At 42.1% G+C, this 27,160-nt stretch overlaps 1 protein-coding gene across 3 annotated transcripts; it reads right to left on the bottom strand.

Moving 5' to 3' along the window:
* Window positions 1-316: 316 nt before the first annotated feature.
* LOC138753993 (peptidyl-prolyl cis-trans isomerase-like) lies at window positions 317-27,160 on the bottom strand. 3 transcript variants are annotated; one of them, XR_011351535.1, is made up of 8 exons: window positions 26,998-27,160; window positions 26,652-26,682; window positions 23,863-23,951; window positions 8,542-8,638; window positions 7,977-8,052; window positions 6,968-7,101; window positions 6,242-6,291; window positions 317-575 (listed from the first exon to the last, which is right to left on the bottom strand). XR_011351535.1 is itself a non-coding variant. In XM_069917688.1 (7 exons), exons 1-6 carry the CDS (start codon window positions 27,064-27,066, stop codon window positions 6,969-6,971), a joined length of 495 nt encoding a protein of 164 aa, XP_069773789.1. In that variant the 5' UTR covers window positions 27,067-27,160; the 3' UTR covers window positions 317-575; window position 6,968. The 3 variants fall into 3 exon arrangements, 2 of the variants coding, with proteins under 2 accessions (XP_069773789.1, XP_069773790.1); XM_069917688.1 differs by lacking the exon at window positions 6,242-6,291; XM_069917689.1 differs by lacking the exons at window positions 317-575; window positions 6,242-6,291 and adding an exon at window positions 756-1,161.

Below are 27,160 nucleotides of genomic sequence, written 5' to 3'. Positions count from 1 at the left end.
ATCTGAAGCAAAACACACTCTGCTGGTGGAAGATCCATATGAAAGATCCAAACCATCCAGCACATGTTCTGTTTTCGCTGCTTCCATCAGGAAAGAGGTCTATGTGTCACAAGACTCGGACCATCATACTCTCAATGACAAACTCAATCAGGGACCTCATTTGCACTTTATTGATTTGTTTACATTTGTACATGGAGTTTTTTTTTGCATTGCTAATTAGTGGTAATTCTGCCTGGCTCTCAGGAAAACGAATCTCAAGGTTGTATGTGATTTAATCTATCTACTCTGACAATAAATCGGAAACTGAACTCACAGATCAAGCAGAATCACAATTTATTGGCATGAACATGTCATAAATTTATTGTTTTACGACAGCATCACGGTAAACATTTCTATACCAAATAAATAAAAAACAGTGCAAAAGAAAGACAAAGTAAGGCATTGTCTCTGGTTCATTATTCATTCAGGAATCTGATAGCAGAGCGGAAGAAGCAGTCCGTGTGCCGCTGAGTGCTCATCTTCACCCTTTTGCTGATGGTAGCAGTGAAGAGGTCATGGACTGGATGGTGGGGGTCCTTGAGGGTAGAGTAAAAACAAAATGCTGGAGAAACTCAGCTGGTCAAAGATATAGCAAAGATAAAAAAAAAATACATGTGACATTTTGGGTTTGAGCCCTTCAAAAAGGTATAGAATGTCAGCAGATGTCCTAACAAAAGGATGGGAAGGGGGGAAGGTGGCAAAGACAGGAGATGATAGGTGGAGAAGGGAGGGGACAGTGGTGATCAGGGGCAGAGGGATGGATGGGTGGGTGGAGGGGAAGGGGGGAGAACTGAAAAAAAACTGGAAAGGGGGAGGGGAAAAAAGTGAGCAGATTAGCAGTAAGCAGAGAAGTTGATGTTAATGACATCTGGCTGGAGGCTGCCCAGAGGGAAAATAAGGTGTTATTCCTCAAATCTGCAGGTGGTCACGATGGGATAGTACATAGACCAAGGACAGACATGAGTCTATGAGTGTAACTCATAATTGAAATTGTTGGCTACTGGCAGGTCTCTGTTGTAGTGGAGGGCAGGCACATGGGTGCTCAATGTAGCCATCTTGCAATTTACAACTGGTCTCTCCAATGTAGACTCTAAAGGGAGCACCGGATCCAGTAATTCAGTCCTGTAGATACATAATGAAGTGTTGCTTCACTTGACAAGGCTTGCATTTGACCAAACCATGGTGAAGGTGGTGTGGATGCAAGTGTTGCACCTCCTGCAGCCATAGGGGAAGGTGCCGGGGGCAATAGGTGGGGAGGGATGAGTGCATAAGGGAATCACAGAGGGAGTGGTCCCTATGGAAAGCAGAGAGGGGAGAAGGGAAAGTGTGTCTGGTGGTGGGATCCTATAGTAAATGCTGGAAATTCTGTGTTGAATGCAGAGGCTGGTGGGGTGGTTGGCAAGGATTAAGGGGTTTCAAAATTTGTTGCATCTGGGGACATATGGGACCAGGGCAGATGAGCGGGAAATGGAGATGTGGCTGAGGGCTGAGTTAATGGTAGAGGGGAAACCACTTTGAGGATAAGATGCTACTTTCTTAAGACAGATTCTTTTAGATGTCTTTGATAGAATGAAGACTGGTGCTTGTGATAACACAGATCAAGTTAAAAACCCTTCTGTAGATTTTTCTCGTCCTGAGCGTAGCCACTTCCATGCCAGACCATGATGCAACCAGCCAGAATGCTCTCTACAGTAGGCCTTTTGAGGTTTCCTCGAGTCTTTGGTGACATACTGAATCTCCTCAAACTCCTTACAGTACATGGCCATTGATAGCAGTAGAAAATTATTCAGCTTTTCAGTTTAAAATGTTGACCTTTTGGACTTTCAAAAGGCCTTTGATAAGGCTGCTAAACAAGATGAAAGCCCATGGAATTAGAGGATACTAGCATGGCTGATCAATCGAAATAAAAGGATCCTATTCTGGCTGGCTACTGGTTAACAATGCTGTTCAACAGAGGTTGGTGTTGGGGCCACTTCTTTTTTATATTGTATTTACAGCAAATTTCCGATGATCAGATAACTGAGAATTTTGATAATATGGTTTCCGGTGATACGTCATCAGTTGAAAAAAAGTTGAATTATGTTTTTAACCTGCTGTGCTCATGTGACTCTGATGCACTGTTCGAGCTATTTTGAATGTTGCTGCATCTACTTATTTTTGCAAGCAGAAATCACATCTTTTGCTAAGATGCCCCAAACTTTATTTCATGGTTTAAAACAATGAGCATAAATTCTAATGTTTGATTCTGTATTTATCTTATTTTTGTCAGCAAAGTTCACTTTTTTCATACAAATTAAACTTTGTTCTTTGCTGATACAAGTAATTATGCTGATGTACTGGCCTGGGATTGGAGCGACGACCTTGAGCTCCCGGGCAGGTCAGAGATGGCAGTGGGGAGGTATCAGGATTGGCGGCAGCCAATACAAGGGTTTTGCTACTTAAACTGGGCTGCTTAAAGCCATTTCCCTGATATCCAGAAAATGCAGTTAATTGATACACGTTTGGTCCCAAGTGTTTTGGATAATTGGAAACAAACTGTAAATTACTTGGTTTATGGAATAGATGGCCATGTGGCTAAATTTGCAGATAGCAAAATACAGTAGGTGGTACATAGGGTATCCAAAGGCTGCAGAGAACTGGATTAGTAGAATGAGCACTGAGGTAGATGAAATACAATGTTTGAAAGTGTACGGTAATGCACTTTGGTAGAAGAGAGAAAGGGGTAACTATTATTTGGATGGGGAGAAAATTCAAAATTACAAAGTGAAAAGGGAATTAGGAGTCCTTGAGCAGGATACCCTAAGAGTTGACCTTCAGGTTGAGTCAGGGGTGAAGGTGGCCAATGTAAAGTTGGCATTAATGTTGAGACCGTCTAAAGCTTTGGTGAGACCTCACTTGGGAGTACTGTGTAGTTTGGGCATCTTATTTGAGAAAAAATGTGCTGGCATTGATAGAATTTGGAGATTTACTGGAATACCAGGAATGAAAGGGTTAGCCCATGAGGATTGATTATCAGCTTTGGACTGTACTTATTTGAGACAGGATGAGTGGGCAACTTCCATTGAGGGATTTTGAATGCTGAAAGACTTGGACACAATAGAATGTGGCAAGGATGTTTCCCAGCATAGACAATTCCAGGACAAGAGGGCATCACTTCAGATCATCAATTTAACAGAGATGCAGAAAATCTTGAATCAGAGCCTTTGGAAATTCTTGCCATAGGCAGCTATGGAAGCGAGGTCAATGGGTGTAGAGATTGATAGGGATTTGATCGGTCAGCCATTGAAGGGTTATGGGGAGAGCAGGAGAATGAAGCTGAGTGAATCAGCTTGATGGAGCAGAATCTATGGGCCTACTTCTTTTTCTCCTCGCGGGTGCTGCTTGATCTGCTGCATTTCTCCAGTTTGTTTAGATCCACACTGAGGTACAGACCAATCTTCCCCCATTCCGTGCCCAGTGTAAAACACAGACCAATGCTTACCTTTTATAGACAGAATTGTGCTCACATGTACAGTAGACCTGTGCCCATTCATACTGTATCCAATTAACATAGGTCCATGCCTATCTGTACAGTAGTAAAAAAAACACAGCATTGCTGGAGGAACTCAGCCAATGTCGCTGCATCCAAAGGAGGTAAGGATATATTATCGACATCTTGGGTCTGAGCCGCTTCAAGGAATAACAACAGGAATAAAGATTGAAGACTGGCCAGAGGATTCCAGACCAACAAAAGGTGCTCATTGGAATTAATTAGAAGGGAGGTAAGAATTGAGCAAGCTGAGGGAAAGTCAACCAGTGTCCATGCCAGAGTACCCAATCAGAAGATGAGGTTATGTTCCTCCAATTTGTGGGTGTCTCAGTCTGGCAATGCATGAAACCATGGACTGGTATGTCAGCAAGGGAATGGGATGAGGAACTGAAATAGGGAGCCATTGGGAGGTTCACACTACTGTGGCAGAGCTGAGGTACTCAACAAAGTGATCTTCCAATCTATGCCCAATCTCTGATGAGATCTCATCAATGAGCACCAGATACAGTAATTACCCCTACAGATTCACAAGTGAAATATTGCTTCACTTGGAAGGGCTATTTGGGGCCCCAAATGGTGGTGATGGGAGGACATGTTGGCCCGGGATCCTTCTTCCCCCACCCCCACCTAGTTTTCTGTCTTTATTCTTATTTCTTGAAGAAGGGTTCAGGCCCCAAACATCAGTAATGTATCTTTTTCTCCTGTGGACGTGGCAACCCTGGCTGAGTGCCTCCAGCATTTTTTCTGCACGTCTTATAGACTTTATTAATGTTTCACTCCATCTGTACAATAGTCTGGTGTTACACATACCATTACCAACCTAATACCCCTTCGTTATACACAGATCTGTGCCATTAGTATTGGCTTACTCATTAGTCTGTAATGAGTTGGGAGCCCAGAGTACATCTTTTCTGCATTTAAAAAAAATCAAGGTCATTGGAATTTCTGTGTAACTTTTAAAAAGGACCCAAGTGTGTTTGGATATTAATAGGAATGACATCTAATGGTTCAAATTTTTTTTTAAAACTTTGCTACTTTGGCACTACCAAAGACATGAACATGCTGACCTATTATTTTAATGAGGGCAGCATTGCTCCAATTAGGCCCCATACATGCTTGAGGAACAGCTCATCTTTGCCTTGGCACCTGCAGTCTTCTGTTCAATTCTGAGTGCTTTAATTCCTTTAATATCCCAAAGAGGTGTGGGTTTTTTTTTAAAGTTAATTGGTCACTGTAAATTGGACATTGCATACACCTAAAATGCTATGACTCAAAATGAACATTCCTTTTACAATGAATAATATTTTTTAATAATTGGTCTAGTAAAGGAATTACAAGAATAATGGAGTGTTTTGAAGAGGAAATTAGTGACATTTGATCAATTAAAACAAATATAGGATACAAAAAATACAATATTTTGCTATCAAATTAAAGGCATATTTAAGTGATAAATTGGGTTCAACAATTTTATTCCCTAAAATGAGCAAAATGTAAAGTTTGATTTCTAATAATTTCAGCCATGTATTCTCTAATGCTAAAGGGAACACAAAAAACAAGAAATTCATAGGTCGAGACAAAGATGGGAAACTGATTTGAACATTAGTATTAGGAGAAAAATTGGTTGAATTGTGACACGATGATAAAAACAATAAATGTTATAGATTGGTCCAAAGTAGCTTTTTACATTAATTATATCTTACCCCACAAAAATTAAACAGGTTGAAATCAGATAAATATTTTAGGTGTAATCAAGAGATTTTATATACACACACACTCTCCAGAGTGGAGAGTGTTATCTTTTTGGACAGAATTGGCACTACTTTTAAGAACAGGTTACGAAAGTCAAATTTCCTCAAAATCCAATAGTTTTCTTGTTTGATAACATTTCTGGGATTAGGCCAAAATTAAAACAACATGTTATGAAAGCAATTTGTGAAAATTGCATTGGCAGATGCAATAGCAGATAACAGTCTCATGGAAATTAAGATTCATATTTTAGAATAGATGGATGGCATGCTGAAATGCAGTTGCACACCTCAAAAAAATTACATAATTATAAAAATAATTTATTTAAAATTTGGTGCTGTTAATACATTGTAGGTATTACATTATGAAAACCTCAAACCTTATTAACTCCTTGGTGAATATGTTTACCAAGGAAAAATCTGATTGAATTTACTATAATTTGTTACCAGATATCTTTTTAAAATATTATTGGGCTTATTATTTGGTGTGGGGGGGGGGGGGGAAGAGACAAAAATAATGTATTATCATTGTTTATATAATTATGGATTTTTCTGTATTTGGTCATTGATGCACGCATGGAACGTAAAATTTTTAAAAAGGTGGCTGAGTCAACAGGCTTGATAGGCCAATGGATCGGTTTCTGCACTGCAGTTTCCACTCCATGATAAAAAATGAAGTCAACAACTTCAGCAAACAGTTCCTTACTATGTGTCAGAATTCTGTCCACAAACATTGACTGATCATCTGGGCACCTCCAGCTTTCTTTTGATTTCAAATCTCCATTTTACAATTTTACACATCCCTTGTAAATGTTCTCCAAACACACAAATCCTAAGATATGAGCAAACACTTAACCAGCAGAGCACCCTGACTACAACAGCTGTTTGAATAAAGTTTCAATGAAGTTGTGTTTTAATAAAATGATACCTAGGATGAAGTGCTGGCCAATGCTGAGGCGACTCGTCCAAAGTGTCTCCCTAGTAAGAATTTTTTAATTAGTATATTAAATATATTGATAAGGGTTTAATCCATAAACATCGGGTGGGGGTAATTAGGATGGCAGCACAGCAAGTGCTCAACACTCACGACCCCAGTGACCAGGGTTTGAACTTACCCTATTAAAGTGAACTTTATACAAGGACTACAATACTGCTTCCAGCCCCCCCCCCCCCCCCCAATTGCTTTTTATCATCTTGTCTTTTAAACTGTTTCTTCTAATGCAGATATATTAGTTAGGCATTGTAGGAGTGTGTCAGACAAATAGAACATTTTTGCATATGCAACATCTGCAAACCCCATAAGCTCTGGATACCAGGGATTTTTCTGTATATTCATCTATTTCACGTGAACATTTACAAATTCCAACTTGTAGAAATTCACTGGAGTAGCATGTTACCAGCAAGTTTGGTGAGCAAGTGTGTAGTTTATTTGAATGATTTTTTTAAGTAAATGAATAGTGCCATTATACATGAAATTTAGACAAAGCCAAGCACTGCCACAGATCACTGCAAATTGAGAAAGACCAACTTGGACAAAAGCCTCAGCTAGTTTGGAAATATATAAATTACATAATTACCATGACGATTTGAATTATGCTATCTTCATGACATACCATTTAATACTTGTCTAAGCAGTTATCAGAGGAATGCTTACATCACAGCACTCCACAGTCAAGAATGCTAACTACAGCACTTGTCTTTCCAGAAGAAGATCCCATTGTCTCCATTGTTTTCACAACAGAGTAGCCTTCTACAACCTTCCCAAACACAACATGTTTATTGTCCAACCTGAAAAGGACAAGGATGGATTAATGTCAACAAGACACAATTTTAAGAACCTCACATTAGAAATGTCTCTATTTCTTTAAACTTTGGCTAATGAATTTCATATAAAGGCAATGTAAACAGATAACAAGATTTGAATAAGAGAAAAAAATTAGCAGGTAGAAGCATTCAAAGAGCTAGCAATCTCAAGAACTGTAAATGCCAGGTCAAATAATTTGTATGCATTTAGACATCCTAGTCTCTATCTTAGCACTCTCTACCAAAAAAAAATTCAGGCAATCAAATTTTGTTTCAGGCACTACATTGTTAGTAACATATTTTCAACATTACCCACTCACATATTGTATAATAAATGCAGAAACATCTAGGAGTGGGCAGTAGAGGAGTTGAGCTCAGTTTCAATGCAAATACAAGCTTGCAAACATACCCCAGAAAGGACTAAGTACAAGGTGTGATAGTACAGATTCTATCACCAATGTCTATATGTACAGATGTACATTGGATATTTTTTTATTATTTTTATTTGACTGTAATTGGCCGAGAGTGTAACCACACCTACTGGCAGGTCTTAAAGGATTGCTCCTAGCCAGACCAGGTCATTCTGGACTGGTCAACCTACTTGTAATATGCTCCAGTCTTTTAGTTAATAAAAGCCTTGGTTTGGATCAACAAGTCTTTGGTTCTTTCGACACGCATTACACAAGGTCAAAAATCCCAGTTATTGTATCATTTATTCACACCCATGCTTGACATTTTAAGCCCAATCAGTTCAACATCTTACACTCTCAAGTGTACACCCACCAGGAATGGGCAATCAATTTCAAACCAATCCACATCCCAGTACAAGAAACCACCTCAGCTCTTGATTAAAAACTTACCAGGAAGTCTTTTCGGTGCAGATAAAAAATTGTGATCCATTTGTATTGGGGCCAGCATTTGCCATTGACAGTGTTCCTGGAAAAAAAAACTCATTATATTCACCTTCTTTAAAAAATGCACATCAAGACATAAAAATACAAAGTACAATTTAAACATCATTCCCTTCACTTACGCACCCCTCCCTTAATCAACCCATTTAAAGAACATTAGTTATGACCATAATCATGGTTTGACAGCATTACTGGCCATTAAACATCATCCTTCATAGTTTCAACCTGAAAAAGTAACAATTTTTTCCCTCTAATCTTGTCTCTTGACCCACTGATCTTCTCCAACTGATCATTCAGATACCAGTCTTTTTAATCTCTTGTGCACTCCTTCATTTCATGTCTTTCATTGGATACGCCTCACAAATCACTAAATTGTACTTCAACTAGGTTAAGAATTGTGCGAACATCACTAAGCAATTAGTTAAAATTCAAATTTAAATAATCATAAAAACACCAGCCATCTAACTCATGAATATACAAAATCCATTTGATAGCAAGATCACGAAACACTCACCTGGTCCTTCATGCTTAAGAGTGAAGTTCTCATCTTTAAATTTGCTGCCATAGATTGACCTGCCACCAGTGCCATTTCCTTTTGTGAAATCTCCACCCTGTAGAAATTAAGACACCTGGAGCTAGTCAAGAACTTTTTTTTGCTTTATTTCAAACTGACATTAGATCAATTTGAGATTAAATTGGGATTGGAACTACTTGACACATCTAAATTTCAATGCCAGTATCCCTGAAGAAAAGTGCAAAAGATCCAATTCTGAATAAACCACCAGCAGGCTGTACAGGGCAGGGGGAATAAAACCCAAGATAATTTACAAAAAGTTAGCATAACTAGACCGGTTTCTTGTTCAAAATTCTAAATTCAAACTCTTCCCTAGTCTTTTCCTGTTAAAATTTTAATACACAACCTATTTGCAAAGAACAAGTTATCCCATTCAATCTATTTCACTGCTACAATGTATTCTTGATCACATTTCTATAAAATTCAACTCCCATTTCTCAGCCAATACAACCTTTGGCTAAACATACTAACCATCATTTCCACCTGAAATTTTAGCCATCATCCTTGTTTACTATATTCTGAAGTTGTATCCACATTGTAATCACAAGCAACATTTCAGATGGCACTGCCCATATTCCATTACACTGTGGTGGCCCTTCGCAGTTCCTCCACGGGGCCTCACAAAATGAAGGACGAACATGACGACCCAGCAGGCTGCATGACTCCAATTGGCCACAACCAAAAGAGCTCAACTGGCCTATCAGAGAAAGCAATCACAAACACACCAATCAGAGCGGAGATGGTTTTGACCACACCCCTCAGTTTGAGAATAAAAGCAGGGCTATGAGCCCAATAATGCTCAGTATTAACTACACTCAACTGGGTTTGTGTCATTCTTTCTGGGAACAGCATGTTCTTTTTGAGCTAACCTGCATGCAGCTATAACTTCTTTGCAGAGCCATAGCTTGTAGCAGCTAGCTACAACACTGTCTTTAATTCTTCAGCAATGGATCCACCATACTTCGATGAATAAATCCACAGCCTCAAGACAAAAGTCTGTTCCCCGGAAGAGAAAGGAGAAGGCCTTACGTGCATGAAGAAACAGGGACCTATTGTGAAGAGAGCCCGCTCCCCAAGATTGGTGACGACCCCACAGAGTCGCGACCTCCCGACCGCTGGACTGCAAAAATGGCTCACTGAGCCAAGCAAAAGTGCACGACTCCTCGCACGTGTGCAGTACACTCACTAAGGAAAGAGAACACCGACAGGAGGGGGGCCCAGCTGAGGAGCGAGCAAACACAGCGTGACCAGCTGAGGGAGGCCCAACACCAGGGCTCTCAGCTGGAAGAGGAAAGCGACAGGAAAGGAAGTGATAGGAAGGAAGAACAGCAACAGGAGGCCCAACAGATGACTAGCCCAGAAGAGGACCAACAGCAAGAAGCACAGCGAAGCGAGGCAAGCAACTCACAAGAAAGTCAGAAGAGACACAGATACAAGAAAGAGAAGTAGAAAACACAAACACAGGAGCAGACAGAAGAGGAAGAAGACCAAGCTCTGCACAGAGAAAAAGAAGGTAAATTAGATGGACAGAATATAGATAAAATTTTCTTTCAACAAATGAGAGCATGAAAAGAATGGTTGACATTAGAATTTAGTGAAATGAAAAGTACAGAAGAAAAAGTGAGAAGAATAGAGCTGGTCATGACAGAAATAGGGAAAAGATTAGAAAATGTGGAAGAACGAGAAACGGCTGTAGAAATGGAAGTGAATGACAAGAAGAAAATTGGAAGAAAGTGACAAAAAAGTTAGAGTCACAGAAGTTTTTAGCTCAGAAGATGAATATAATGGAAAACTAGAGTAGGCGAAACAACATAAAGAGAGTGGGCCTAAAGGAAGATGAAGAAGGCACAAATCTGAAAGAATTTATAAAAGAATGGATCCCAAAGGTCCTGGGAATGCCAGAAATACAGGAAGGAATGGAAATCAAAAGGACACACAGAACACTAGCCCCGAAACCAGTCACAGCAAAAACCAAGATCCGTTTTAGTAAAATTTCTGAGATGTACGACAAGAGAAAATATACTGGAGCGCGCAAGGAATAAAATTAGAGAAGACAAAAAACCATTGGAATACAAGGGTCAAAAATTTTTTTTTTCCCCAGACATAAGTTTTGAACTCTTAAAGAAGAGTAAGGAGTTTAATACAGCAAAATCGATCCTATGGAAAAAAGGTTATAAATTTATGATAAGATATCCAGCTGTGCTTAAAATATTTATTCTGGGGGAGCAAAACAGACTGTTTTCTGATCCGGAGGAAGCACAAGAATTTGCAGAACATCTGCAGGACAGGAGAGATGAAGAGATGTAACAAGAACGACGACAAAATACATATAAAGATGTAAAAATAATGTATAAGAACTAAAGAAGGGAAAGAAAAGGGAAGAAAGGAAGTAAAGGGAAAAAAGAGGGTGAGCGGTTATATGTGAAGATAAAAGCCTTTGCTGGAGGGGGTTGGGAGAGAGAATAAACATCACTGCAAAATCAGTTGACGCAAGAGGGTTCGCAATCCAAATGGAGAGGGGAGTTGTGGATAAGGGGCAACTCAGAGGGGGGGGGGGCATATGAGGTTATGAGAGTTTTAGATGTGGGAGTTGTTGAAGTATTTTGTTTTAAAAGTGTGGTCATACATTGAGTTCAAAAAGGGAAAACAGATGAAAATGGGAATGGTGGTGGTGAGGAAACGAAAATGAGGAATAAACAGAATATGAGATGGCCATGTTGAACTATATGACTAAATATTATTGGAATACATAACCAAATTAAATGTAAAAGGCTATTAAATTTATTGAAAAAAAATAGGCATAGCATTTGTGCAGGAAACACATCTAACTGAAGTGGAACGTAATAAATTAAGGAGAGACTGGGTAGGGCACTTAGCGGCAGCATCTTGTAATTCAAAAGCCAGAGATTTAGCTATATTAATTAATAAAAATGTACCAATTAAAATAGAGAAGGAAATAATATATCCAGCAGGGAGGAATGTAATGATAAAATGTCAGATATATTCAGAATTTGCTCAATATATATGCACCTAATGAAGAGGATCAAATTCATGGTATAATGTTTGCATGCCATCAACTGAAAACCTACTCAAAGGATAAATTGGGAAATAGACAGATTATCAGAAGGAAGCAGCTTTGACTATTTGATTACAGAAACAATGATAATAAAAAGATTTATAACAAACATGTACATCAAGCTGCAAGAGAAGGAAAATGATGAAATAAGCTATAAACCCAAACAAAAGTGGGAAAAAGGTTTAAATATAAAGATTAAAAAAACATGGGAAAAATTATGCTCTGGAACTATTAAGAATATAATAAACACAAGGTTACATATGACACAGTATAATTGGTTCTTTTTCTCTTTGGCTTGGCTTCGCGGACGAAGATTTATGGAGGGGGTAAAAGTCACGTCAGCTGCATGCTCGTTTGTGGCTGACAAGTCCGATGTGGGACAGGCAGACACGGTTGCAGGGGAAAAATGGTTGGTTGGGGTTGGGTGTTTCCTCCTTTGCCTTTTGTCAGTGAGGTGGGCTCTGCGGTCTTCTTCAAAGGAGGTTGCTGCCCGCCAAACTGTGAGGCGCCAAGATGCACGGTTTGAGGCGATATCAGCCCACTGGCGGTGGTCAATGTGGCAGGCACCAAGAGATTTCTTTAGGCAGTCCTTGTACCTTTTCTTTGGTGCACCTCTGTCACGGTGGCCAGTGGAGAGCTCGCCATATAACACGATCTTGGGAAGGCGATGGTCCTCCATTCTGGAAACGTGACCCATCCAGCGCAGCTGGATCTTCAGCAGCGTGGACTCGATGCTGTCGACCTCTGCCACCTCGAGTACTTCGACGTTAGGGATGAAAGCGCTCCAATGGATGTTGAGGATGGAGCGGAGACAACGCTGGTGGAAGCGTTCTAGGAGCCGTAGGTGATGCCGGTAGAGGACCCATGATTCGGAGCCGAACAGGAGTGTGGGTATGACAACGGCTCTGTATACGCTTATCTTTGTGAGGTTTTTCAGTTGGTTGTTTTTCCAGAATCTTTTGTGCAGTCTTCCAAAGGCGCTATTTGCCTTGGCGAGTCTGTTGTCTATCTCATTGTCGATCCTTGCATCTGATGAAATGGTGCAGCCGAGATAGGTAAACTGGTTGACCGTTTTGAGTTTTGTGTGCCCGATGGAGATGTGGGGGGGCTGGTAGTCATGGTGGGGAGCTGGCTGATGGAGGACCTCAGTTTTCTTCAGGCTGACTTCCAGGCCAAACACTTTGGCAGTTTCCGCAAAGCAGGACGTCAAGCGCTGAAGAGCTGGCTCTGAATGGGCAACTAAAGCGGCATCGTCTGCAAAGAGTAGTTCACGGACAAGTTTCTCTTGTGTCTTGGTGTGAGCTTGCAGGCGCCTCAGATTGAAGAGACTGCCATCCGTGCGGTACCGGATGTAAACACCGTCTGTTCGGCTCCGAATCATGGGTCCTCTACCGGCATCACCTACAGCTCCTAGAACGCTTCCACCAGCGTTGTCTCCGCTCCATCCTCAACATCCATTGGAGCGCTTTCATCCCTAACGTCGAAGTACTCGAGATGGCAGAGGTCAACAGCATCGAGTCCACGCTGCTGAAGATCCAGCTGCGCTGGGTGGGTCACGTCTCCAGAATGGAGGACCATCGCCTTCCCAAGATCGTGTTATATGGCGAGCTCTCCACTGGCCACCGTGACAGAGGTGCACCAAAGAAAAGGTACAAGGACTGCCTAAAGAAATCTCTTGGTGCCTGCCACATTGACCACCGCCAGTGGGCTGATATCGCCTCAAACCGTGCATCTTGGCGCCTCACAGTTTGGCGGGCAGCAACCTCCTTTGAAGAAGACCGCAGAGCCCACCTCACTGACAAAAGGCAAAGGAGGAAAAACCCAATACCCAACCCCAACCAACCATTTTTCCCCTGCAGCCGCTGTCCCGCATCGGACTTGTCAGCCACAAACGTGCCTGCAGCTGATGTGGACTTTTACCCCCTCCATAAATCTTCGTCCGCGTCCAGGCAAACCTCAAAGCAAAGCTCGACGATGCAACCCGCCTCACGGACCCGTCCCCTGAAACCCTCTGGGATCAGTTGAAGACTACCATACTGCAATCCACTGAAGAGGTACTGGGCTTCTCCTCCAGGAAAAACAAGGACTGGTTTGACGAAAACAGCCAGGAAATCCAGGAGCTGCTGGCAAAGAAGCGAGCTGCCCACCAGGCTCACCTTACAAAGCCGTCCTGTCCAGAGAAGAAACAAGCCTTCCGTCGCGCATGCAGCCATCTTCAGCGCAAACTCCGGGAGATCCAAAATGAGTGGTGGACTAGCCTCGCCAAACGAACCCAGCTCAGCGCGGACATTGGCGACTTCAGGGGTTTCTACGAGGCTCTAAAGGCTGTGTACGGCCCCTCACCCCAAGTCCAAAGCCCGCTGTGCAGCTCAGACGGCAAAGTCCTCCTCAGCGACAAGATAATTGGTTACACAGGTTATATTATCACACCCCAAAAGTTAAAAAAAAAAATGGGATCCAACATTATCAGATAGATGTTTTCGCTGCAAGAAGGAAATGGGAACAACAGTACATTCAATTTGAGCATGCGAGAAAGTGAAAGTTTTGGGAAGATCTAAATCAGGTATTAAATAAAATCACAAAAAGCAACAATACCAAAAAATCCAGAGATCTTTCTTCTAAGTAATGTAAGTAAGAATTAAGCCTCAAACTGGATGAAGCGCAAAAAAGATTTATGATAGCCTAAGCTGTAGCAAAAAAATGTATGTCAACTTTAGAAGAGAGCCTGAGAGTATAGCAATGGTACATTGAATTGAATAAATGTATTCCATTGGAAAAAATAACAATTGAAAAAAAAATAAAGTCACATTATTTGAACAAATTTGGGAACTGTACATGGAACATAACAGAGAGGGCTTGCCTCGGACCTCCACCCCCCTAAAATGAGAAAACGATAGGAAGACAAAATGACTTGATCCAGTGTGTAAAAGTAGATGACACAATTTTCTTGTTTATTTTCATTGTGTGATGACATTGTTTAATGGGTTTATTGTATTGTATATGATGAATGTTTAATGGGTTTGTAGTGGGGTGGGAAGGTAGGGGGGCAAAAAGGGGAGAAAATGCCACTGTGTATATTTAAGAGGGAAATGTTTGTATGTATTTTGATTGATATGGTTCAGTCTGAAAAATAAAAAATTAAGACATAAGCCTGTCAGCAGTTTTTGTTGTTTAAAATTGCTCAGCAATTTCATTTACCAATACATACTTCAATCAGCCTCATTCAGAACCTAGTCAACATCACTACATGCCTGAAGTTACCATGATTGCAGGAATGCAATCTACAGAATTTTGCTTAATTTAAAAAAGAATTACACTTAATATTGTACTTCCTAATGGTACTGACCAGACTTAATGAATCAATTACCCCATATATTTAAACTCAACCTACTGCTTAAACTAATTTTTGATCTAAATTTGAAAACCCTGGCAAAAATCATAATCAGTATGATTAAACTGATTAAAAACTTGCATATTAAACATCACCAAAATAATCATTCCACTTCCTGACAAGATGAAAAACACGACAACCACACCTAGAATATAGAAATCTACAGGGAGGGGATCCACTGTCATACCACATTGCAATGTAAATCAGGGTTATCTGTATGTCAAGTAATAAGCTAAAAAAGCCTTAACTAGCAGAAAATAGATTAAAAAATACAGGTTTAAAATTGGCATGCCTTGCCGTTGGTTCACCAATCACGTAACGTAATCTAGCAATCCACATAGATTCCAGATGCCAGGCGTTTTACTGTAGTTAATTAACAAATACCAAGAGTAAGCTTTAATCTGCATTGCAAACTTCTGGCAATTGTGAACTCGGCAAGGGCTAACTTCTGACATCCAAAACACTTGCAGTATTTAAAAAGTGAAATAAAATGCCTAGTATTGCAATTTTTTTTGAGGACTGGGCAATTTTAGACCAAGGATCAACTAAAAAGCACAAATACAACAGTAAATGAAAGCATTTAGCTTTTACAAATATGAAGTGTCAAAATTAAACACTGATCTCTTGAAAGCAGAATAAAGAATTAATAACGAGGGAGGAAGTAGGAAACCACAAGCTGCATTTTTTTTAAAGATAGAATTCATCAAGAAGTGGCTATGGGGACACTTTCATTACCGTATTATTACTGTTAGCGCTATCTAAATAGGTCAAGGAGTTATAGAAGACCCTTTCTTTGCAGCATCATCTTCACCTACCATCAAGGTGATACAAGAGTATCAAAATTAGGACTGTTGTGGGACAGATGAACAGTATACCTGTACCATGACAATCATCACAAATATTTGTATTCATTTTGATTTATGCAATTTTAGGTACCGTATTGTTTTTGTGCATGTACCATGGTCTATGGAGACACTGTTTCATCAGATAATAAACTTGAACCAGTCAAATTCAACATGTGTTTATGAAATGCAATGTTTCTAAGAGACTCAAGGAAAGTACAGGCTTCAAAAAGACATTCAAGTAAAATGTGGACTTCACTGCAATGAGCATGGACTGGCCTGTACAGCTGTGTCCACTTTTGGTCCCCAACGAGTAACAGGCCATTTCAGCCTTTGAGACCGTGCTGCTCAACTACACCCAATTAACCTCTAAACCCTGGTATATTTCTAACAGTGGAAGGAAACCAGTGCACCCAGGGTAAACCCATGCAGAAACAGGGAGAACATGCAAACTCCTCAGTGTGGGATGCGAACCCCAGTCTCGAATGCTAGCACTGTCATGGCAGTGCGCTAACCTTGCCATCTTTTTTATGTTGAAGACAGTATCTCCCCTTCACTAACTGCCATAACAGCCCTGGGGCCCCTCCCCTAGCTTTGTTACCTCCCCCCCCCCACCAAAGTCTCAACTTGTCTAGTCCAACTAGAGTTCTTTCAGCAATTCCTTGCACTACTGAAATGAAGGTTAACTAAAAGATGTAAAAATTCAGGACAAGAGATCGGTCAACAGATTAGGAATGTACTTTCCCACCAACACCATCATTCAGCCCTTTCCCACATCCCTCAGCCAACAGATGCAACAAAAACAGAGTTCCCCTCACCCTACCAGCCTCTACATCCAAACACATTATCTATCCTCCATAATTTCTTCCTACATGATTCCACCACCAGACACATCTTCCCCCCTCTGCCTTCTGCAGGGACCACTTTCTCAGTGATTCTCTCGCCACTCATCTTTTTCTATTTAATCATCCCTTGGCACCTTCACCTGTGATAATAGGAAGTACCACACACACCCACACCTCTTCTCTCACAATACGAGGCCCTAAACAATCCTTCCAAGTGAAGCAACACTTGTGTATCTGCAAGTCTTCTACTGTATCCAGTGCTCCAATTGTGGCAGTCTCTACATTGGAGTCTGGATGCAGAGTAGATGACTTCACTAATAAGCGCCTTTGCTCTGCTCACAACAGGAATCTCCCAGTAACCAACCATCTCAATTTTGCAACCCTTTCTCACACGGACGTGTCCATGGCCTTGTATACTGTCAAAACTAAGATCACCCATAAATTGGAGGAGCATCATCTTATATTCTGCCTTGGCACTCTCCAGCCAGATAGCATTGATGTAGACTTCTTCTGGGTTCTGCTAACCTACTCCCCATTTTCCCTCTCTTCTCCATCTGTCTTCTTTCCTCTAGCTCCACCCTGAAGCACAATTACACAGACTGAAGATGCCAAGACTGCATGCTTTTATTTACAAGACATGGACAGCATCCCTGTGTTGGTCACTCACTGTCCATGACTGGAACTGGGGGCAGACCGTGGCATGACAGCCTTTATGGGAAGGGGGGGAGGAATCACGAGTTGGCCAGTGAAAGCAGGATCAACCAGGAACGGTCATAATATTTTCATATGGCAAATATATACAAAAGTGGTTTCACCACATTCACCCCCTCTTTTTGCTCCATTCATCCCAGTGGGCCTGGCTGGGTTAGGGAGTGGTGAGAATTGGGAAGGTGGACCCTGAAGAGCTGGGGGGGGACCATACCTGTCAACTGGTTGGGGGGGGGGGGGGGGGGGGGGGGCGTCCAGATGCTCACACGTGTACCAAGTCCCGGATAAACAATGTCATCACACCCATCCGGGAATGCCACGTAGAAGTACTGGGCTCACGTGGAGCAGCTGGACCTTCTCAATCAGAGGGTCCGACTTAATACCAGCCCCAGGGACATCAACCAAGTAGTTAAGGTGGTTTCTGATGCTGATCTCCTGGGAAATGTAAACAATCTCATGTTTCATTGGCGGCTGTCCACAGGAGAGATTGTGTGGGGCACCATTGAGGGATCGGGAGGCCCTTGGACTAAGCCCAGTAGTTCTGCCTTCCAGTCTGTGCCTTTCTCCCGCTCCACCTGGACATTTCCTTTGGGGTTATGGCTGGTGGTCCCTTGGGCAGCAAATATTGATGCAGCTCCTTGTTGCAGTCATGTCCGGGCAGGGGTTGGCAAAGGGAAACCACGAATACTCGATGTTGTTGAATTAAATGTTGCTATTTGTGAAAGGTTGGGGTCCTCTGAAGTCCATGGTTAGACATTTAATGGGATGACTGGCATTGATCAGGTGTGATCAGTCAGGCTGGTAGAAGCGCAGCTTGCACTCCACGCAGACCCACCAATTTCTGGTCAACATCCTGGCGTTGGAGATTACAAGCCTTGACAAAGTGAGATCCCAGGGTAGCAGAGGTCATTGTGTAGTGCCTGCAGATGATGCATCTGCGCACTAGCACAAGTCCCCCAAGACAAGGCATCTGAAGGCTCATTGTGCTTTCCATGCCAGTACAGTATATTGTAGTTGTAGGTGGAGAGCTTGATCTCCACCTCAGGATTATATTGCTTTTGATTTTACCCTGCTGCTGATTATTAAACAAAGGTCAGTCAGCAGATAACATGCTTTCCAGTAAAGTACCACTTCAATGATAGCCTGGGCCTCTTTCTCAATAGAGGAGTGCTGGATCTTGGGGCCCTGGAGGGTGCGTTTAAAAAAAGCACTAGGAGCCTGACCAGCTGGTTAAGTATGGCAGCCAGTGCAAAGTCAGACGCATCACTCTCCACCTGAAATGGGATGGATTCGCCCATTGTTTTTTTTTTAATTTTTTTTATTTTTCACACCATAAATCACATTAGCCATGATATACACTATTTCTTTTTCACACATATACAGTGACTTTTTCTCCCCCCCCCCCCCCTTTCCTCCCAAACCACCCCCCCATCTCATCCATTTTAGTTATACAATCTAGGTTGCATTAAGCCAGTCAGACAATGTTGTCATTCAACAAAATTACACCAGAAATTCTACTGAGTCCATTCTTTTCTTTCCTTCTCCTTCCATCAACTTAGGTAATGTTTATCCCCGGTAGGTTTTCGCTATTGTATTTAATGTAAGGCTCCTATACTTGTTCGAATATTTCAATATTATTTCTTAACCAATATGTTATTTTTTCTAATGCAATACATTTATTCATTTAAATTTAGTAGTTTCTTCCTTTTAATTTGGTTATGTATTCCATTAATATTTAAAGACATATAGTTCAGCGTAGCCCTTTTATATTTTGTTTATCTTCTCTTTCCGTTTTTCCATCATTACCTTTCCTCCTTTTCCATTTCTGTTTTCTTATTTTCAACTCTTTATAAGACAACATTCCTACAACATCTAACATTTTCCTTATTCTCCTATTTCTATCTTATTTATCCCCAATCTCCCCTTCACCTCCTGAGTTGTCCTTTAACCCTTGTCGGACAACCACATCTCCCCTCTCCATTTGGATTTGCGAATCCACTCGCAAGCGTCAACTGATTTTGCAGTGACCGCTATTTCCCCCCACCCCGCCCCCCCAGAAAAGATTTCACTTTTCATATGTCACAAAGGTCACTCTTTTAATTCCCTCCTTATTCTCTCTATTCCATTACCTTCCCTTATTAATTCTTGTCTATACTATCTATATTTTCCTCTAAGTACAGATACATTCACGTATGCACCTTATCTCTATTCACTCTTATACCTCTTTACCCGCATACATATCAATCGTGATCATTTTTACTCTCATTACCCGTCTTCATCCCTCAGTCTATTTTTGTCTTTACCCACATACATATCAATCGTGATCATTTTAACTCTCATTACCCGTCTTCCTCCCTCAGTCTATTTTTGTAATTGTTCTGCAAATTTTCGTGCTTCTTCTGGATCCGAGAATAGTCTGTTTTGTTGTCCTGGAATAAATATTTTCAATACCGCTGGATGCTTTAGTATAAATTTATACCCTTTCTTCCATAAAATCGCCTTTGCTGTATTGAACTCTTTTCTCTTCTTTAGGAGTTCAAAACTTATATCTGGATAAATGAAGATTTTTTGCCCTTTATACTCCAGTGGTTTGTTGCCCTCTCTTACTTTTTCCATTGTCTTCTCCAGTACCTTTTCTCTTGTAGTACATCTTAGGAATTTTACTACAATAGATCTTGGTTTTTGTTGTGGTTGTGGTTTAGAGGCCAATACTCTATGTGCCCTTTCTATTTCCAATTCTTGCTGTAGTTCTGGACATCCTAGGGTCTTAGGGATCCACTCTTTTATAAACTCCCTCATATTCTTGCCTTCTTCATCTTCCTTAAGGCCCACTATCTTTATGTTGTTTCTTCTGTTATGGTTTTCCATTGTATCTATTTTTTGAGCTAGTAGTTCTTGTGTCTCTTTAGTTTTTTTATTAGATTTCTCCAATTTCTTTTTTAAGTCTTCTACCTCCATTTCTGCTGCTACTGCCCACTCTTCCATCTTGTCCATTTTTTTTCCCATTTCTGTTAAGGTCATCTCCATTTTATTTATTTTCTCTTCTGTGTTGTTTATTCTTTTTCTTAAATCCTTAAATTCCTGTGTTTGCCATTCTTTAAATGACTCCATGTATCCTTTAATAAGAGCAAGTATATCCTTTACCTTGCCTTTCTTTTCTTCTTCTATTTCCCTGTACTCTTCCTCTTCCTCTGGGTTGACCATCTGTTGTTTCTTTGGTGCCCTTTCCTCCTCTTCTTTCTTGTTTCTATTGTCTTCTGTGGTCTTTTCTTGCTGCAGGTGTTCTGCAGCTGTCGTTGCCGGCTGTGGAGATCGACTCCCCAGCTGGTCCCCCCTCCCGTCGGTGTGTTTTTTTTCATTCGCATCGCGCATGCGCGGTTGCGCACTTTTAATCGGCTCTGCGAGCCATTTTTGTAGTCCATTATTTACCGACCTGAGGGAGCGGGTTTCTCTCTCCGCAGCGGGCCTCTTCGGACAGGTAAGGCCTTCACCTTTTTCCTCCTTTGTCTTCTCTTCCTCTCTTCTTACCGTTGCTTTCGATTTTTCTTTTTTTGTCGCCATCTTCTTTCCACCTTTATACTCACTTTTCTGTAACTTTTATTTCTGTGCCTTTGTGTTTTCTCTTGTTTTTCCCGACTTTTCTGGAGAGGGCTGGAGTTCACCGTCCGGCCACTACTCCATCACGTGACTCCTCCGGATTCTCCCATTGTGATGACAGATTTGCCTCGCAGGCTTCAGCTGACAGGGAAAACGTTGGCCATGATGAGGGTGGGGGTCAGGCCTTCTCTACATAGCTGGGGACCCAGAGCACCTTTTTCAAGCCTTGAGGCAGTTTGAGTTCTAGCAGGGGGCACTTGGACAGGGATTCCGCTCTCCAGAACACAGCCTAGTATAGCCAGGCAATGTGTACTGAAAACATTTCCTGTGTTATACGTCAGATTTGGGCTTTTTGTGGTGTGGAGGAATTTCTGGAGGTTCCCATCATGGTCCTGCTGTTCATGGCCGCAGATGGTGACATTGAGGTATGGGAAAGTGGCCCTTAGTCCTTGTTTGTGCACCATCCATCCGTTCACAACTCCAAAGGGAACCCTCAGGAAGTGGTAAAGCTGGCCATCCGCCTCAAAGGTGGTATACTGGCAGTCTTCAGGGTGAATGGCAGACTTAAAGTCTATGGTAGAGAACACCTTGTACTGTGCGATCTGGTACACCAGGTCAGCTATGCAGGGCGGGGATTTGCATCTAGCCAGGTGAACCTATTGACAATATGGGAGTAATTGATGACATCCAGTGTTTCTCCCCACTCTTCACCACCACTACCTGAGATCTCCAGGGACTTGTACTCTGTTCTATCACACCCTCAGTGAGGAGCCATCTCGCTTCTGACTTAACAAATGCACTGTCCCCAGTGCTATATCGCCAGCTTTTAGTGGCGACGGGCTTACAGTCAGGGATAAGATTGGTGAACAGGGGTGGGGGAAGATCCAGAGCATGAAGAGACCACATGTCAGACATGGTGAATGGGTTTGGGGTAGAGGGTCCAATCCACCATGTGGTGATAGAAGAGCAGGTTCAATGCAGATCGTGAAGGGAGGATGGGGTCCATTGTACTCCATCGTGACGTTCTTCGCATTACACTTGAAATCTAATCCCAGTAGGATGGGTGCTGAGCTGTGCAGTACAAGTTTAAAGTCCCAGTATATCATGCCCCCTCCGGTCAGTCAGTGTTACTGTACAACTGCCACGAATCTCTGCAGAGTGAGATTTGGGTGCCCTGGAGATACAGTAGCTTGCAGGCTTCACTCCAAGGGAGCAGTGCTGTAGTGTCCAGGTGAATGAAGCTTTCAGTGCTTCCACTGTCAAATAGGCAAACAGTGGGGCAACTGTTTACCTGGATGTCTATCAGGGGTCTGTCCTGATTGAGGGATACCAGCTCATCATTTGAGTTCTGTTAGCTGCTGGTGGAGTGGTAAGATGGCACCCCTGGCATGTATGCAACCCAGTCATAGTTCACCAGAAAGGGAGGGCGGAAGTAACATCATCACAGATGGCAATCTCCAGGGAACATGTACATAACCATCCCTGAAAGTGATGGCATTGAAGATTGCTGCCCCCACTTGCACACAACTCTGCTGAATCTCTAGATTGGTTTGGACTTGGGCCTTCAGTGTCCTTCCCGCAGTTGGAGTCCCTGGTAGGGACACGTTTCCTCAGGTGCTTAGCATACCTGCACAAGTAGGACTTTGGGTGGTTGCTAACAGCAGCAGTGATCAGTTCAGAGGAGGAAGCTTGTGTTGCCACTTCCCAAGGTGGCAACCTGTGTTCCCCACGAGGCAGCTGCATGCTTGTTGAAGAATAGTTCAGTGTTATGGATGGCTACCTTGAGAGTGTTCGTCAGTTTGATGGTCTGAGGTAGGCTCAATTGTCTGTTTAAGTAGCCTCTGCTTCACGTAGTTGGAGTGGAGGCCTGTTACACAGGCCTCTGTGCTGTACTGCACTCACGGCCTGACAGATGCTGTCTCTGCAAGCTCCTGCAGAGCTCTGAAGTCATTGAAAGTTTCCCCTAGTTGCTGCCTCTGAGATGAGTACATGCCGTATCTAGACTTCCTTCACCTGAACTTTATACTGGACCTTCAGGATGTCCATTGCGGTTCCGTACATCTGGCAGCCCCAGACTATCCTGTAGACCCGACGTACGAGAACAGCAGATGGAATTTGTCCTCATTGTTTTAGATAGCTGCAGAGGTGGTGAGGAACTTTTCAAAGCAGCAGTTCCAGAGCACAAATGTCAGCTGCCTCGGGTCAATTTCCAGGCAATACAACTTCATGTACTTGTCTGCGTTTTCAAAAAAAATCTTTAAAATTGATGCACGATCTATTACACAAAGTCTGAAGTTGCCAAGAATGAAGGCTTTTATAAGAAAGAGATGGACAGCATTCCCGTGTTGGTCATTCACACTGACCTTGGACTCTAACTGAGGGCAGGCTTATGGCATGACAGCCTTTATGGGGAAGGGGGAGAAGTCATGAGCCAGCCAGTGAAAGCAGGGTCAACCAGGAAAGGTCATAACATTTACATGTGGCAAATATTAAATAGTAGTTTCACCACACATCCCCCTCCCTCTCCATTCAGATCCGTATCTTATTTACGAATGTGCCCCCCTCCCTTATCTATTAACTCCTGCCTGTGGACTGTACTCCTTATCTTGCCCTTCCCTTCCTGCCTACCATTTTGTTCAGACACCTGTCCAAATTTTGTTCATAACTTGGGCTCAATCCCTAAACACTGTATCTTTATCTTTGCTATATAAAGTAGTTTGATCTGGTGAGTTTCTCCAGCATGGTTTGTACTTTGATCACGTTTTCTGCAGACTTTCATGTTTAACTTAAGAATGTACTTACTTGGCACATGAAACCAGGAATTATTCGATGGAAAACAGATCCCTTAAATCCTTCTTTCTCTGGTCTGGTACAAAGTACACGGAAATTCTCTATTTAAAAGACAAATTGCAGGTTAATCAAGCTTCTAATCCTCATGACTAAAATGACTCCACTATCAATCAAATTTTAAAAAATGGTGCACTCTGCGCAGGGTCCAACCACCATGTTAGAGCTGACAAGTGGCATCAAAATCTTGCGACCGCTAGGCCTGGGCCTCAAGATGGCAGCACTCATAAGGTGCCTGGAGGAAGGTGGGTCCTAAATGAATATTTTGCTTCAATGTTTAGTAGGGAGAATCACCTTGGTGAATGAGAGGTCAGAGTAGAAGAGGCTAATATGCTGGATCTTCTTAAAAACATTCAGATAGACAAGTCCTCTGGACTTAATACTATAAATCCTAACTTGCAACAGGAAACAAGGGAAGAGATTGCTAGGGTGTTGGCAATCATCTTGGAATTCTCCTTGACAGTGGGGAATCAGTGGACAAATGGAGAATGGCAGCAGTAGACCATTTGTTTAAAAAAGTAACAGTTGAGAATCCTGGTTTTATTTTAGTGAAAACTATTAAAAAGGATTCTTAGGAACAGGATTTCCAAGCATTTAGACAAAATTGATGTAGGGCAGTGTACGTGGTGAATATGGATTTTAGCTAGACTTTTGACAAGGTCTTCCATTGTAGGACCATTCAGGAAATCATCAGATCCATGGAATCTTGGCTGCGTGGATTCAGAATTGGCTTGCCTATAGGAAGTAGAAGGAACCTATTCTGCCTGGAGCTTGGTGGGTAGTGTCATTTCTTAGTGATCTTGGATGAAGCGTCATTAATTTTGCAGATGACATGAAGGTTGAAGGTGCTGTGGCTAGCATAGGTCACAGGTTTCAACAGCATATTGGACAGAAGTGATAGATGGTATTCAATCCCGACAAGTCTGAAGTGATATCCTTTAGAAGATTGAACTTGAAGGCAAGACGTGGTGAATGGAAAGATTCTGAACACTGTGGAGGAACAAAGATCTTGGGATCCAAATCCATAGATCCCTTCAAGGTTTGAGCTCAAGAGATGCAAGATCCCAGCTTTACAAAATTTTGGTTAGACCGCACTTGCAGTATTGTGTTTAGCTCACATTACAGGAAAGTTATAGAAGCTTTACAGGGTGCAGGAGATTTACCAGGATGTTGCCTGCATTGGAGAATACACCTTATGAAGCAAGGATTTCTCTTTGGATCAACAAAATAATGACAAGAATAAGGGAGGCAAAGATTGAATGGACACTAGCAAACACTAGAGAACATCTGCTTAAGGTGGGTGTTGGAAAGTTTAGGGGAGATGTCAGTGAGCTTTCATGTACAAACGTGGATGCTTGGAATGCATTGCTGAGGATAGTCGTGGAGGGTCATACACTGAAGACATTTAGATAGGCACTGGATGTATGAAAAAGGTTATGTGAGTGAGGTAGGAAAAGAGTAAATTGTTGTGGAGTAAGCTTACATAGATCTGCAGAACATTTTGGGCGCAAGAACCGATATTGCACTGTAAAGTTCCATTTGGACAGAGTTTCAATCTCGCATAGTATTCCAGGGGGTGCGAGATAACATTTCAATTTTTTTAAATAAATCCATACTCCTTCAATTTGGATAATATGTCGGATGATGAAGAGCTGAAGGAAGATCTTATTGAACTGCACACAAATCATGTTCTTGAAATGCAGCTTGAAAGCAAAACTTTGGAACAATATTGATGTTCGGCAATGAACATGTTTCCAAGACTTTGTGAAAAAGCACTAACTGTGCTCAGCCCATTCGCGACTACATATTTCTGCAAGTCTGGATTTAGTGTCCTTTTGATAATCAAGACAAAATCTAGAAACCGCTTGGGTGCACAGGCAAACGTGCGGATTGCTGTCAGCAACAAAGTGCCATGTTTTGAAAAACTCAAGCAATAAACAGGAACAAAAGAGTCATTAAATTTAAAGTGGCTTATGAACATTAGTTCTTTTATTTTTTTAAAAAAAAGAGATTTCATGTATGGATGAAAATTTAATTATTTTGAAGGGTTTATGCAACTTTTAATTTGTTGTAATATTTTTTTCTTTTCCATGTTTCATTTTTGTTTATATATTATTAAGAATTGATTGTACAAATTTGTTTTGGACACCTTCACCTCCATTCTTAAATAAAATAAATTATTACTTTTAGGGGGTGCGAGAACATATTAAAAATTTTTAGGAGTGCGTGGCAGAGCAGACTTCTGTTCCTGTTTCTTGCGCTAGTTAGTCCACACCTTGCATTTGCCAAATTCAATCCACTCCAAACAATATTCAGAACCATTTCTAACCAGCTGTCAGCAGAAATTGCAATGCTATGGGGGGGGGGGGGAAATCGCTGTAAATGCCCCACCACACAGGGTGGTCGTTTCAGGTCCCCTTTCTCCCTACCGTCAGGGTGTGAGCATTTCTTTTTAAGGGCATGCATCCTTCCAAATCCAAAAGCATCAAATTAAAGGTTTTTACACACACACAGGGGTAGGGACACTCGCTGGGCACACACAGCTTTGTGGGCCGAAGGGGGTTGGCATTGGAAAATAGCAAAAGGACGACGTTAAGAGCCCCACTGATACCGAAACAAAGGCTGTGCATTTTCTGCAAAGCATCCGATGCAAATGCCGGCAGAGCTGAAGAAATTTGTCGCCATTTGCGAGTTGCACGTGTGTGTGTGGGGGGGGGGAATAGAAGGGCTTGCACCCTGCTCACCTGCAGTCTTCGGAACCACGTCGGTCCGGAGCTAACAAAAGAAAAAGTTGGGTTAAAACATCCGCATCGTGGCGAGAGTCCAAGCAGGCTTTGCTGGGGGAGGGGGGCACGGTTTGAATGAGGCGCGGGGGGTCTGGCGAGCGGACATGGCGGCGCCTCTAAAATGGCGGGCAACCGCCGGGAGAGGAGGTGGGTAAGTGGGTGGGGGGGGGGGGGGGGGAGGGAGGGAGGGTTCGGGGCTCCATCCCGTGTGTGTGAACCCCCGCCCCGGTTAACGTCGAGAAAGAGAGCCGGGGCGGCGCCGCACCCGCGGGAAAGGCCGGCGTCGGCCGACGACCCCATTTACCTCAAAAACGATGCGGCCCGTGGGCTTATTGTCGATGCCGATGTCGAAGAAGACGCGAGGGTTTCCCATGATTATTTTTTTAGAAAAAAATTTCCTCGTTTTTATTTAAACCTCCTTCAACCAGTCACCTCATGCAGCGGGAAAAAAAATCCGCTAACTCGGT

Source organism: Narcine bancroftii, chromosome 2 (genome assembly GCF_036971445.1).
Source record: "Narcine bancroftii isolate sNarBan1 chromosome 2, sNarBan1.hap1, whole genome shotgun sequence".
NCBI lineage: Eukaryota > Metazoa > Chordata > Chondrichthyes > Torpediniformes > Narcinidae > Narcine > Narcine bancroftii.
The sequence above is the reverse complement of the archived record's forward strand: the minus strand, read 5'-3'. Positions and strand labels throughout refer to the sequence as shown.